At 41.1% G+C, this 14,309-nt stretch overlaps 1 protein-coding gene across 2 annotated transcripts in view; it reads right to left on the bottom strand.

Moving 5' to 3' along the window:
* The window catches only part of lonp1 (lon peptidase 1, mitochondrial), a 30,972-nt gene extending 16,988 nt beyond the window's left edge, over positions 1 to 13,984 (bottom strand). The window contains exons 1-9 of one of the 2 annotated variants that reach the window (XM_078423999.1): positions 13,496 to 13,984; positions 10,596 to 10,684; positions 9,445 to 9,564; positions 8,506 to 8,743; positions 6,677 to 6,738; positions 5,418 to 5,547; positions 3,062 to 3,145; positions 2,423 to 2,643; positions 75 to 213 (exon numbers count right to left, since the gene is read on the bottom strand). In XM_078423999.1, coding sequence (XP_078280125.1) covers positions 75 to 213; positions 2,423 to 2,643; positions 3,062 to 3,145; positions 5,418 to 5,547; positions 6,677 to 6,738; positions 8,506 to 8,743; positions 9,445 to 9,564; positions 10,596 to 10,684; positions 13,496 to 13,978 — 1,566 coding nt within the window. In that variant the 5' untranslated portion in view covers positions 13,979 to 13,984. The remainder of the gene's footprint in view (positions 1 to 74; positions 214 to 2,422; positions 2,644 to 3,061; positions 3,146 to 5,417; positions 5,548 to 6,676; positions 6,739 to 8,505; positions 8,744 to 9,444; positions 9,565 to 10,595; positions 10,685 to 13,495) is intronic. The other variant, XM_078424000.1, reaches the window with a different exon arrangement.
* Between the last annotated feature and the right edge of the window lie 325 nt (positions 13,985 to 14,309).

The following is a 14,309-nucleotide window of genomic DNA, read 5'->3' as shown; positions in this document are numbered from 1 at the left end:
ATCTGTAAGTAATTTACACATAGATGACTGACCCCTAAATATGGTCGATCAGCAAACGTGGAGAGTTCTCATACCAGGATGCGTTCTTTGACCTCTTCCATGCCATAATGATCTTCTTCCAGCACCTCCCGTGCACGTTTCAGACCCACATTTTCTTCACTGCATTTTCCCCAAGGCATTGTTGTCAACCAGTCCAAGTAATTTCGAGTCACACTGAAGCAGGCGAAGTGAAAACAGAATGTCAGCAAGGGCACAAAGACATTTTTAATTGTTTGATTCTGATTACAAGACAAGATTTTTATGATTTTTTTAATTTTAAGTAGACACTGTAGCTTGTTAAATTGAATATTGCATTGAGTTGTAATTAATGAAGCCTCATACAGCATAATGTACAGCAGAAATCCAATTGTTGTAAAGTTAAGCTTGGTGTCACCAAGGCTTTAAACTGTAATCACAAATCTAAAGTTTACAAACTGACATCTTGAAAAATTTCCAGCTTTCTACAGTGCATCAAAAGTTACATAAAGATGAGAACAACACTTCTGCAAGCTTCCAACAAACAGATTTATATTACAGTGCAATGAAGATTCAAATTGACAAGCAATATTAATTTGCATTTGTAACTGATCTAATGTCATGATTAATAGTAAATTTCAACTGCCATACAATACAGTTACAATGTAAAATCAGGAAAGCTGCAAGCAGACTAAATGCCATAATATAATCTTGAAAGAATGATCTGGTCACTATCGAATCACATTCAGCTGCCCATATGTATATTTTTTTATTTCCCCACAAAGTACATTTCCATTACTGTCTTTCACCTCAATGTCCAGGAATTGGTAAATAGGACCATCAATTAAACAGGATACTGGATCTCAAAATTTGAGCGAGGGTGGGCAAGGAATTCCTAGCAATTTTAATGTGATTAGATCAAGCTGACATAGCAATGTGATTTACAAACCCTAAATGAAATGGTAAACAATTTACCAACTAGTTCACACAACTTCACAAATCTCCTTTGAACTTTCTCCCTCTCCAACCATGGGTGGCATAGCGGTAGATCTAATGCCTTCCAGCACCAGGGTTCGATCCCGACTACGGGTGCTGTCTGTACGGAATTTTTACGGTCTCCCCGTGACCTGCGTGGGTTTTCTCCGAGAACCTTGGTTTCCTCCCACACTCCAAAGATGTACAGACTTGTTGGTAAATTAGCTTGGTATAAATGTAAAATTGTCCCGAGTGTGTGTAGGATAGCGTTAGTGTGTGGAGATCGCTGGTTGGTGCGGACTCGGTGGGCCGAAGGGCCTGTTTCCGCGCTGTATCTCTAAAATAAACCAAACTAAAACTAAACTCTCACCTTAAATCTTTACCCGTTAGTATTTGGCAGTTCCACCCTGACGAAAAGACTGACCACCTAGACCTTGCATAATTTAATATACTTTTAACAGATCACCCCTCAATCCTCCGACGCTCCAAAGAAAACAATTCAATTTGTACAATCTGTCCTTAACTCTCTAATCCAGGGACATCCTGGTGAACCTCTTTTGCACTATTCCCTCTCAATCTCCACAACTGGATAGACTCGGCTTGTAACTGGATAGACTCGGCTTGTACTCGCTGGAATTTAGAAGATTGAGGGGGGATCTTATAGAAACTTTCAAAATTCTTAAGGGGTTGGACAGGCTAGATGCAGGAAGATTGTTTCCGATGTTGGGGAAGTCCAGAACAAGGGGTCACAGTTTAAGGATAAGGGGGAAGTCTTTTAGGACCGAGATGAGAAAGTTTTTTTTCAAACAGAGAGTGGTGAATCTGTGGAATTCTCTGCCACAGAAGGTAGTTGAGGCCAGTTCATTGGCTATATTTAAGAGGGAGTTAGATGTGGCCCTTGTGGCTAAAGGGATCAGGGGGTATGGAGAGAAGGCAGGTACAGGATACTGAGTTGGATGATCAGCCATGATCATATTGAATGGCGGTGCAGGCTCGAAGGGCCGAATGGCCTACTCCTGCACCTATTTTCTATGTTTCTATCCTTCCTATAATGCAACATCCATAACTGCACACAACATTCCAAATGTGGACTAAGCAAAGTTTAATACAGCAGCAACATGACTTGCCACTTTTGTCTACATTTACAACTTTTATACTCTATGACCGATAAAGGCAAGTATGCCACACAGCTTCTTTATCACCATATCTATTTGTGTTGAACTTTTAGGTAATTTTTGGTCTTGCACTCCAGGATCACTCTGAACATCAACACTTTCATTTTCAAATTTCACTTTCAGATTCAACATTTTCAAACTTCAAATTTCCATTCAAACAATACCAAGCTCAAGAAATGCAGCTTTCCTACTTAAATGGACCATTTGATATCTGCTGCTGGAAAAGATGAATTTGCAAAATTCTGCGGGAATCTCACTTGAACTCCGAGGAATGATTATCAAGCAAGCCGAGTTTGCTCAGCTCCTCGTTAATGACATCCATGACATGCTTTGGAATAATCAGTTCCTTCAGCCTTTCTCGAAACTTCTCCTCAATGGCATCTTTATCTTCTTTCTCCAGCCCCAGCTCTTTTTTAATAATCTTCAGCTGCTCTTGTAGCAAATACTTACGATGAGTCTGCTTGATTTTCTCTTCTACCTAAGAGTAAACAAATCCACTAAACTTTATACAAACGGTCAGCTTTGCAGCCAAGCACAGTCATTACACCCACGAGGTAATTTATATATTTTAATATAACAATGTTATAAAAGTTTTTTAAAAACAGAGGGGTTCCAGGGTTTCCACATTTTCTATCTCCGGCCTTAACCAAATTCCATGATTTTAACCAAAGAAGAGGAATTTAAACTTTCCGAGCAAGGAACAGAAAATTATTGGGAAAGAATTACACAAACCAGGTTAGAGATATTTCAGTGACTAATGGTTAGTGATTTGTACAGAAATAAGGTCCACTTTGTTAAGGACTTGATGACACAAGTTGGCTGAAACCTGGCAAGAATCCACAATAGATTAGATTAGAAAACAGTGAAACAGAGGAACCAATAATGTGTCTAATTACCTCTCTTCCAAGACGTTGCTGCAGTTTGCTCAACTCATACTCTTTTTTCAACAGAGACAGTGCCTTGTAGAGTCGTTTGGGAATCTAAACAGAGACACAAAAGAGATAACACCCAAACACATTATTTTTTACATACAGAAACAAGGAATTGCAGATGCTGGTTTACAAAAGAAGACAGAATGCTGGAGTAACTAATCGGGTCAGGCAGCATCTCAGGAGAGCATGGATAGGTAACATTTCAGGTCGGGACCCTTCTTTAGACATTTATATTTTTATATTGTGGGTTTCAGAAAAAAATCCTTCACAACGACATTATCTGAAATTACCCTAAGTTATATGTTGTATTGGGACTTGGAGGCATTGAATTAGTGGCAGCATGGGAACAAGGGCATAGGAACAGCATAGAAGCAGAATAAATAAAAACAAAAGCCAAATGGAATGTTGGCCTTCATAACAAGAGGAGTTGAGTACAGGAGCAAAGAGGTCCTTCTGCAGTTGTACAGGGCGCTAGTGAGACTGCACCTGGAGTACTGTGTGCAGTTTTGGTCTCCAAATTTGAGGGAGTGCAGCGTAGGTTTACTAGGTTAATTCCCGGAATGGCGGGACTGTCATATGTTGAAAGACTGGAGCGACTAGGCTTGTATATACTGGAATTTAGAAGGATGAGAGGGGATCTTATCGAAACATGTAAGATTATTAAGGGGTTGGACACGTTAGGGGCAGGAAACATGTTCCCAATGTTGGGGGAGTCCAGAACAAGGGGCCACAGTTTAAGAATAAGGGGTAGGTCATTTAGAACAGAGATGAGGAAAAACTTTTTCAGTCAGAGAGTTGTAAATCTGTGGAATTCTCTGCCTCAGAAGGCAGTGGAGGCCAATTCTCTGAATGTATTCAAGAGAGTGCTAGATGGAGCTCTTAAGGATAGCGGAGTCAGGGGGTATGGGGAGAAGGCAGGAACAGGGTACTGATTGAGAATGATCAGCCATGATCACATTGAATGGCGGTGCTGGCTCGAAGGGCCGAATGGCCTACTCCTGCACCTATTGTCTATTGTCAAATCTGTCATTACGATTCAGGAAATGTCTTGAAATGTTTTTGAAAAGGTAAAGTAGTAGAAAGGATTTTGGATGTGGAGAGAAGCCCAGTCCAGAAGGTAACGTTCAGGTTTAGGATGAACATGGTCATGGGAGGGGGGAAATATCTGGATGACTAGTGCAGGAGAGATCAAGAGAGAATGTAAAGATGGGCACCTTAAGGATACATTGTAACTTGAATATGAAAATATGAAATTTAAATTCAAGGTATATTAAGCATGGGTAAAAAAATCTATAGAAGCCAACAGCTCTGAAGGGATATATGGTGGCGCATCAATCGAGTTGCTGCCTCAAAGCGCCGGAGACCCGGGTTCGATCCAGACTACAGGTGCTGTCTGTACGGAGTTTGTACATTCTCCCCGTGACCTGCGTAGGTTTTGTCCGAGATCTTCAAATTCCTCCCACACTCCAAAGACGTCCAGGTTTGTAAGTTAGTTGGCTTGGTATAAATATAAATTGTCCCTAGTGTGTGTAGGATAGTGTTAATGTGCGGAGATCGCAGGTCGGTGCCGAATCAGTAGGCCGAGGGGCCTGTTTCCGCGCTGTATCTCTAAACTAAACTAAAGTTAAACTAAAAACGGAACAGGATGGATGTTAGTTTATTAACAACCATGGTCAATCATTTCTTTTTAGGTAGATCAGCCAGAAAGGTTCATAATGATCTACAAATCACAAGGCCTTTAAGCTTACAAGGTAGAAATAACTGAAATAGTTTTACTGTGCGGGAGAATGAAGTACTCAGTTTAATTGACAGGCTCCCTGAACAATAAGCATTAAGAAAAAAAATGTCAATATTGCAGCCTACTAAAGGGGAAGTGAGCAAATGGACAGCCATAGACAGACAGGAATTAGAGTCATAGAGTGATACAGTATGGAAACAGGCCCTTCGAACCAACTCGCTCACACCTGCCAACAATGTCCCATCTACCCTAGTCCCACTTGCCGGAACTTATTCCATAACCCTCCAAACCTGTCCTATCCATGTACCTGTCCAACTGTTTCTTAAACAATGGGATAGTCCCAGCCTCAATTAATTAAACATATTGTCAAGAACTCCAGTCTTGAGCCTAAATCTGAAATGGGAGGCTGTGCTTTATGTTTTGCAAAGAACACCATCCCAAGAGACAGTGAGAAAGACACTGCAATTTACAATGCACTCAGTGAATTTGTCCAATACATTGTTTGTAGTGACAAAAATAATATGGGAGAAAGCAAAACCCCAAATGGGTTTGTTTTAAATATCAGGTCAACCTGAATCTTACATTGGTCTCCTCCAGAACCTCCTGTAGCTCATTTGATTCTGCACCCGTGAGGGCAGCTCCCATGTCACTCAAATAGATCGGGTTGTCCACTACCCGTTGTCCTGCCTGCATCATCTGAAGCACCGACTCTCTACGAACAGAAAATAAATTGCATTTAAAGTAGTGTCAAACAACAACATTATAACTACAACTATTCCCACTAATAACAATAACAAGATCTTCAAGTACCTAAAGTTAAAGGCACTGATTAATTTCTGTTGCTGAAATTAATGAAGCATATCATTAATGAAGCATATTTTCCCACAAGGTAGACGTAAAACACTGGAGTAACTCAGCGGGTCAGGCAGCATCTCAGGAGAGAAGGAATGGGTAACGTTTCCGGTCGAGACCCTTCTTCAGACTGAAGATGGGTCTCGACCCGAAACGTCACCCATTCCTTCTCTCCTGAGATGCTGCCTGACCCGCTGAGTTACCCCAGCATTTTGTGTCTACCTTCGATTTGAACCAGCATCTGCAGTTATTTTCCTACACTATTTTCCTACAAAATATATTATATATAGCAAGGAATCAAATATATACTGGAATTCAGTATCCAAGTTGAAAACACCATCACACAATGGGAACGAGATACAAACAAGTTCTCCTTTTCCAGAATTAAACTTTAAGTTGTCTACAAGTAGTCCAATAAACGCTTATCCTATTAGAACACCCACTGCAATTGACAGGCAAATCAAGTTCACTGCTGCTCATACCATCATATTATTTCTCTAAACTTCCTCAGAACGATTACATGCTGTACATAGCATGGTGCACACAGACTTTTCTGTTGATATCAACTTTGATATCAGGGTAGGACTTCATCATCATCATCATATCATCATATATATACAGCCGGAAACAGGCCTTTTCGGCCCTCCAAGTCCGTGCCGCCCAGCGATCCCCGTACATTAACACTATCCTACACCCATTAGGGACAAAAAATTTTTAACATTTACCCAGCCAATTAACCTACATACCTGTACGTCTTTGGAGTGTGGGAGGAAACCGAAGATCTCGGAGAAAACCCACGCAGGTCACGGGGAGAACGTACAAACTCCTTACAGTGCAGCACCTGTAGTCAGGATCGAACCTGAGTCTCCGGCGCTGCATTCGCTGTAAAGCAGCAACTCTACCGCTGCGCTACCGTGCAGTAAATGGTAGAGCCATTATTTTTAAATTGTGGTGTTCAGCAAGAACACAGAGAATGTTCAAACAATTACCTGTAAAGTGGATTCAGGGCAATGATATCACGTATAGTTTTCACAATTTCCGCTGTAAGTGCCTGTTTGATAAAAAGCCAGTTAATTTTTGCTCATCGTTACGAAATGTTTTTCAATCCATTTAGAAAAGTTTAAAAATTGTACGTTTAAAAAATAATATTTAAATAAGTCTCAATGGGCAGCACAATGGGCTAGTAAAGCTGCTGTCTCACAACAATAGACAATAGGTGCAGGAGTAGGCCATTCGGCCCTTCGAGCCAGCACCACCATTCAATGTGATCATGGCTGATCATTCTCAATCAGTACCCCGTTCCTGACTGCTCCCCATAACCCCTGACAACATCAGCTACCTGGGTGGGGATAAGCTGTCCACAAGGTTGTTTGGTCAATGAGTTAATGGGAACAGTTCAAGGGTGAAAATAGACAAAATAATTTTGGAATTGTTTAATGTAGAGCTGGAGGACATGTCTGGGAACATCGTCAGTCACATGCCATACCTTTAAAAACAAGGGAAAGAGATACCACTGAGGATAGGGCAAGAGAGAGGTGGAAATTCCACTGGAGAACAGAATAGTGCTCAGGTTTCCTCCCACACTCCAAAGACATACAGGTTTGTAGGTTAATTTGCTTTGGTAAAATCGTCCCTATTGTGTATGATAGTGCTAGTGTAAGCCCCATAGCAGAAGCGTCCACGTCGCGTGGCTGGAAACTGGAAGTGCCCTGAGCTAATTCTGCTATCGCCACCGTCTATTGTGCAAGTGATGGTTCCCACTGATTGTCGCCGGAAGCTTGCATCCTTTTCAGGATGGACGATGACAGTGATGTAACATTTGAAACATAGATGATGGACACAAAAGAAGAAGTGCTAGTGTACGGGGTGATCGCTGGTTGCTGCAGACTCGGTGGGCCAAATTTCCTGTTTCCTGCTGTAGCTCAAAGTCCTTCCATAAGCTAGCATACCGTTTGATTCACCTCTACCCCATTGAGAACATTGGACCTTGCTATGGAACTGATGCACTATAATGCTGAGAACTGATTTCTGCACTCTGTAACTTCCCCTTTGCTCTATCTGTTGTACTCGAGCTTTAACTGCTTCAACTTATGTATGGTATGTCAGATCTGTTGGATAGCATGCAAAACAAAGATTTTCACTGTACCCCAGTACACGTGACAATAATAAACCTAACCAGAGTTGGGTGACTGCTCATCATGAACTTGTGTTGAGTCCACAGGGGAAACCTTGTCCATTGCCTGCCAATTTAATTCTCCTTCTCACTCCGACCCATCAGTCGGTGGCCTCCTGTACCGTTACAAGGTCTAAAGAAGCTTGACAAAGAGCATCTCATCTTCTGTCTGGCATATTGCAGCCTTTAGAACTTAATATTCAATTCTATAACTTCAGCTAACATGATTTCTTCATCTGTATTAATCATCCGTCTGCGATATTAGCTGAGCTGGATATTTTTTGAGAGAATGGAGGACATGCACAGCCTGACCTACCAGAAACATTTTCCTCCTTTCCATTTTGCAATTTCTTTTGTCTAAGCTCTTTAACTGCTTACCATTCAGTCATTGACCAGATAACCTTGTTATAGCTAGTCCCCTGTTTTACCCCATCCTCCTCCTGCTGAACAAGCTGCTTTTGAGTCCTTCCCAGTTCTGGGACAATGGTTTGAACTAAAACGTTGACTTTGTTTCTTTTTCCATGGCTGTGGCTTCACCATCTGAGTATTTCCAGCATTTTCTGTGTTTACGTTAAGTAACATATCTGAAGAAAATGCAGCAAAATTTTGAGAATATGACACTTCAACTTTTCCCTTTATACTTACTTTGATCTCTTCTGTGACCTGAAAGTGTTCATGAACAACATTTTCCACCTCTACCATTAAAAGTTCACCCATTGGCGGTAGATGGGACTCCAAATTTATTGACAACTCTGAACTTTGGCCATTGGCTTCATCTATTTTCTCAAGTTTTTGTTTCCTCTGAGCTTTCTGCGGATTCTGCTCAAATTCCCCAGGCACTGATTCATCGGCCTCTACTTCCAGCTGCCTGGTTAACTGGATTCTGGGGGACAAAATTAATAAATGTTTTAGATTCAATCCAGTCAACAGTGTAAAAAAAACAATAACAGAGGGAACAAAAAAAACCATAGAAGTCTCGAACCAATAAACTAAAGGCAGCAAACTTAATTCAGTGGCAACACTGTTTCCTCTATGTCAAAATGTTGTAGGTTTAAATCCCAAGCAATATTTTAACAGTGGTCTGTTGATTTTAATGAGCTTCAGAGCATTGTAATTATCAAGGTCTCTGTATATTTAAGTTCCTTGTGAATACTTGTCTGGGATTAGGAGTTCAAATGAAACAGTAAAAGGAGAATCTATTGGGAGCTGCATAAATGGACTAAAGGATAACAAATGATAATAGCAAATTTAAATGTTTCAAAATAGGGAATGTTTTTCGGTATTACCTGACTTGCATTTACTGTTTTTATTTCAGCTTTTAATCTTCTGGCCGAAACTTTAAATTTATTTTGTAATGTGTTACCACTACATATTACAGAGGCAAGTAACTAAATTATTACTGATCACAAAATCCATACAAATTGGTTTAATGAATCGAAGAGCATTACAAATTCTAATATGACTCACGTACTTGACCTTGCAGGGTTTATAGAACCTTGGCTATTACAAAGACTATGCAAAATGCAAACCTTACATTTATTTTGCAGCAAGAAATCAAGTAACTCAACGCAATGTCCAACTTACCTTCTGTGTCCCATTACAATCATGCGCAATCTGTCCCCTAAATCCTGCATCTCATGGATCTGAACGAATGTTCCTGTCTGGTAAATCTCACCCAAGCTTTCAACTACATCAGATTCATTGCTGTGAGTTTGTAGAAATAAAAAAAATACATCACTCTTACAGATTACTATATTTTGTACCATCTTTAAAGGCCTAAAAAGAGCTGCAATAAAAAATTAAGAATAAAGGTAATATCTTCTCTATGTTTAAAATTGCATTCATCTTAAATCAAGAGATGGAAACTGAGTGAAGTAGGAATAAGGGAAGCAACTTTATTTTCTTTGCCAAATTTCTTTTATCTCCTGAAGTTGTCTACCCACTGATGGTGGCTACTTGTTGGATGGTGGAGATTAAACATATTTCCATCACATTCACTGTCCATCTATAGTGAAGTCTTTCTAGGAGGAATTGCTTGGAGAGCAGGAATGCAAGGTCAAACTGATTATTTTCACTTCTGATGACAGATCACTTTAACCAATTCTCTCTCTGTAGATGGTAACTAACCCATTGAGCAACTCCAGCATTTTTTTTTTCCTTTAGTCCAAGGCATTGAAATCATTTATATAGTCATCTGAACACAGGTCAGTGGGCAAATGTGAGTCCTTAAAATCTATCAAGCTATTATTTGCTGATTAAACTGTCTGAGCCTCTGGGGAGTCAAGAGCAGTGAAAAACACAGCAATGACTACAATATTTTTGGCAATAAATTAAGTTTTCCAGCTCCTCGGGCAAAGTTTGGGCAGAGAATAAGAGGAGAGAAAAAAAACGTTCGACCTTAACCGAAGAAAGATAATACGTCTTCTGTAAACACTTCTATATCTATTCACAAGGCTGACCGTAAAACATTTTGGACATCACTGCTCACTCATACCGACCTTCTGAGCTCAGAGATTAATGGTGCTGCACAAATGGCCATGACTTATTTTCTATATTTTAGGTTCCTTAGAAGAGTTTTAGAATCATTTAGCACACAAAAGTCATTAACCCCTCTAAGTGTGTAGATATGTGAAAGAAATTCCCCATTAATTTTATTCGCTCGCTTCCCCCCCCCCCCCCCCACCCATAGCCCTACAATTTCAGTGCCAGTCTACTAGAACTGTTACATCGCTTACTTGTCATCTTTTTTAAGAAATACACCCGCATATGGCTGAGCCAAACGCACTTTCCTTCGAAGGAGTTCCATTAATTTTTTGTTTTTGACCTAAAAAAGGAGCGAATACTCATATTATTCTGGTAGACATTTTTCTTTAAATACCAAAATCCAAGACCTTAAAATTAAACCCAAAAGGAAAATAATATATTTTTAATTTTACTGATATAAACTTGAATAATACTTACCATATACATTAAAAAAGGCAAGTATGTGGATCAGTTTGAACTATAGAGGCATTTGTCACACTCCTTGCTGTGGTATGGCTCCACAAAATCAATTTCAGAAAAAATTCCAATCTGTCCAATTCTCCCATTTCCCTCTCTTCCCCTCCCCTCTTTCTCTCTCTCTCTCTCCCTCTCGAGCCCATCCCATCCCCCCATTACGTTAGATCCCCCTCCAGAAGTGATCAAGAGCACACAGGTCAGGGACACCACACAGATCAAAGATCAAACCAGTATGTTATTACACCGAGTAATATTTACCTGCATAGCTGTCTCGATCAATGATATCTGAGTACAGACTCATCTCTGCTCATTTAATTGAGTCAAATCAAGTTACCTGCATGTTCTTGTATTCCTGAATTCTGTACATTTCCTATTATACAAGCGGCATTTTATGCTCACCAGCTTCCATTTATTTGCCTCATGATTTTTCCAGAAGAATAGTAATCAGCTTAAAAGCAAACAAGAACTGTTCATTTAAGCGTACAGGCTAACCTCTTCTAGCTTTACGCAAATAGCAAAGAAAACGGATTATGAAGATCCTTGAATGAGTCATCCAGTCAACAGCAAGTAGGCTGTAGGGAGAATGAGTTTTCTTATGCGAAAGTCCTCAGCATATTTTAATCGACTAGTACAGCATTTTAACAAAAGGTCTTGCACCCAAACTCAAATTAATTCTGAACATTCAATCAATTCCCAAAATTTCTTGTTAATGGCACAGTTGATGCAATTTCCTGCAAGTCTTACCATGTATTGCATCAGACTGTCAACATCAGTGACAGACATACTCTGGTCACATGAATGGTTTCACAGTGAATGATGATCAACAATGACTCCCCATGGCCTTGCTACCATCTAAAATGCACCCAAGGAGTGAAGTGAAATATTCTTCACATTCTTGAATGCGAGCTTCAATAACACTTGAGAAACAAAATATATGTGTAGGAAGGAACTGCAGGTGCTGGTTTAAACCGAAGATAAACAAAATTCTGGAGTAACTCAGCAGGACAGGCAGCATCTTTGGAGAGAAGGAATGGGTGACGTTTTGAGTCAAGACCCTTTTGCAGACTGAATTTACCCCTGGACAAGACATCCTATTTGATTAGCACCTAATTCACTAATCCATCTCTACCAACCGAACCAGATGACCAACTAAACTGTCATCCAATAATCAATGTTCTTGCCAAGACCCTGAAAAGCAAGGGCCACTTCTAAAGCCTCAGATGCTATCTTTCAGTGAAAGCAAATGTCAATGCTGAAATTCATCACTTCCTTTATGCACAAGCACAATGACATAGAGAACCTCGGGGATCAGGAACACAGGGGAGTCATGAATAAGTAGCAGGAGTGGACCACTTTACAAATGAAGTCCGCTATGCTCTGTCTCATTCGTGGAAGAGTCACATTAGCCATCTCAGCACCCACCAAACCAGAGCGGATTAAGTTTAAGGTATTGCCCTAGAAGCCAATTCCATCTACGACTGGCTGTGATGCTTACCATCCACATATTGCTTTACAACACTCTCCCAAGTCTCCTTCAACAGTCTCTTCTAAACCAAAATCCTCTCTCAGAAGCATAAGAACTGAAGGGTCTGAAGAAGGATCTCGACCCATAATCAGAATCTCCCACGGTTGCGTCTGTTGATTTCCCCCCAAAGCAACATGCATGCTAATTGTGCTTTGTTCTAATTCCTACTCCCAGGGGATGAATGGGGTGGATAAATAAGGAGTGGTTGAAGAAGGGTCTCGACCTGAAACGTCACCCATTCCTTCTCGCCAGAGATGCTGCCTGCCCCAGAGTTGTGTCTATCTAAGAACAACAGGCTCATGGTATTACCATCACTTCCAAGTTCTGCTCTAAGGCATAGCATCATGGTTTGAATGTAATCATGTATAGTCTTTCTGACTGGATAGGGTGCAACAAAAAAAATTCACTGTACCTCGGTACACGTGACTGTAAACTAAACTGATAAACTAAATTGAAACTAATGGTGTACTGTGATTCCCTCATTTATACCAAGTCCAAATCCTGGAAATAACTATTTAATTGAACTGCTAGATACCATCACCTCAGAGGTATAAGAGAATTGCACTAACTACTCAAGGGGATTGACAGGTAAACAACAAAATACTCACCTTACCAAATAAATCTACAGCCTTTTTGTAGCAATTACATTTGCTGTTAGCTACAAAAACTATTACAATTGACTGACCATACATCAAGAACTTATAATATTGATATGGAATTACACATGATCTTAAGTTTAAGTCGTGCATTCACACATGAAAAATCTTCACACCAATCTCCAATTACACCTCGGAGCATTAGACGTTTCAAAATAACCCATAGCATACGTCTACGTGATTCCAGATAGATCGATCCAAGGAACGACTCACGTTATCTGAGATACCGCCCATCCACCCCAATAGGTCTAGATTCTGCTCCCAAAGTTCTAAACAGAAGGTTTGTATTTCTGGAGTATGAAGGGTCCCGATTCCATCACCGAAACGTTACCCATTCCTTCTCTCCAGATATGCTGCCTGTCCCGCTGAGACACACCAGCATTTTGTGTTTACCTGTTTGTATTTCGTAAACGCGTCCTACTTTATTGTGAATAGCCTGCCACCGGTTTCTTACCTCAATAATTTTAATAAATCTGGGAAACACGGGATTCCTGCTGACTGCGATCAAGGGGACGTTGGGGAAAACTTCGGGCACGATCATAGGAGAAAGCGCAGTCATGGTAGGAGCCATGCCCGTAGACCCTTCCCCACCATCTCCAGCTCCGCCTTCCACACCATCGTCCCCAGACTGAGCCGAGTCACTGCCGCTCCTCTCACTGAAGTCCTGGAAGGTTCTCGTCTGTTGGCACCGAGTAGCAGGGGGGTTGCCCTTGCCGCGGGCCGCGCTTGTCGCCCTGGTTACCGTGCAGCACCCACTGCAGCCCAGTAAACGCTCGGCCGCAGCTGAATGCAACCGCCTGGTTAAACAAGTAGCAACCGCGCCGGGTTTGTTCCCAACTGGAGCATAGTTGGGGACTGCCACGAAAGGGCGATATCGAGACCTGACGGCTCGACCGCACAAGCGACTGAAGGAGCCGAGCCGCATGTACGCCGCCATCTTGGAAGCCCATTCAACTCCCACAATGCGTTGCGGCAACATCCAAACGGCACTTCCGGCGAGCGCCACTAACCAATCAGGGTTGGCCAATGTAGTGTAGTCTTCTTGAACGAATAATGAATGAATACTGCTTTGGTGAGAAGGATGGGTGAGGGTTTCTGGCACATTGGCACTCCATTTTTATAAATAGGAGTGCAAATACTGGAAAATACAGATATATTCGGCAGAAGATCTCTGGAGAAGGAATAGGTGACGTTTTGGGTTGAGACCCTTCTTCAAACTCTTGAATGCGTAGGATGAATTCAAGATCTTCCAACTACTTTGCTCTTGC

This window comes from Rhinoraja longicauda, chromosome 28 (genome assembly GCF_053455715.1).
Source record: "Rhinoraja longicauda isolate Sanriku21f chromosome 28, sRhiLon1.1, whole genome shotgun sequence".
NCBI lineage: Eukaryota > Metazoa > Chordata > Chondrichthyes > Rajiformes > Arhynchobatidae > Rhinoraja > Rhinoraja longicauda.
The sequence above is the reverse complement of the archived record's forward strand: the minus strand, read 5'-3'. Positions and strand labels throughout refer to the sequence as shown.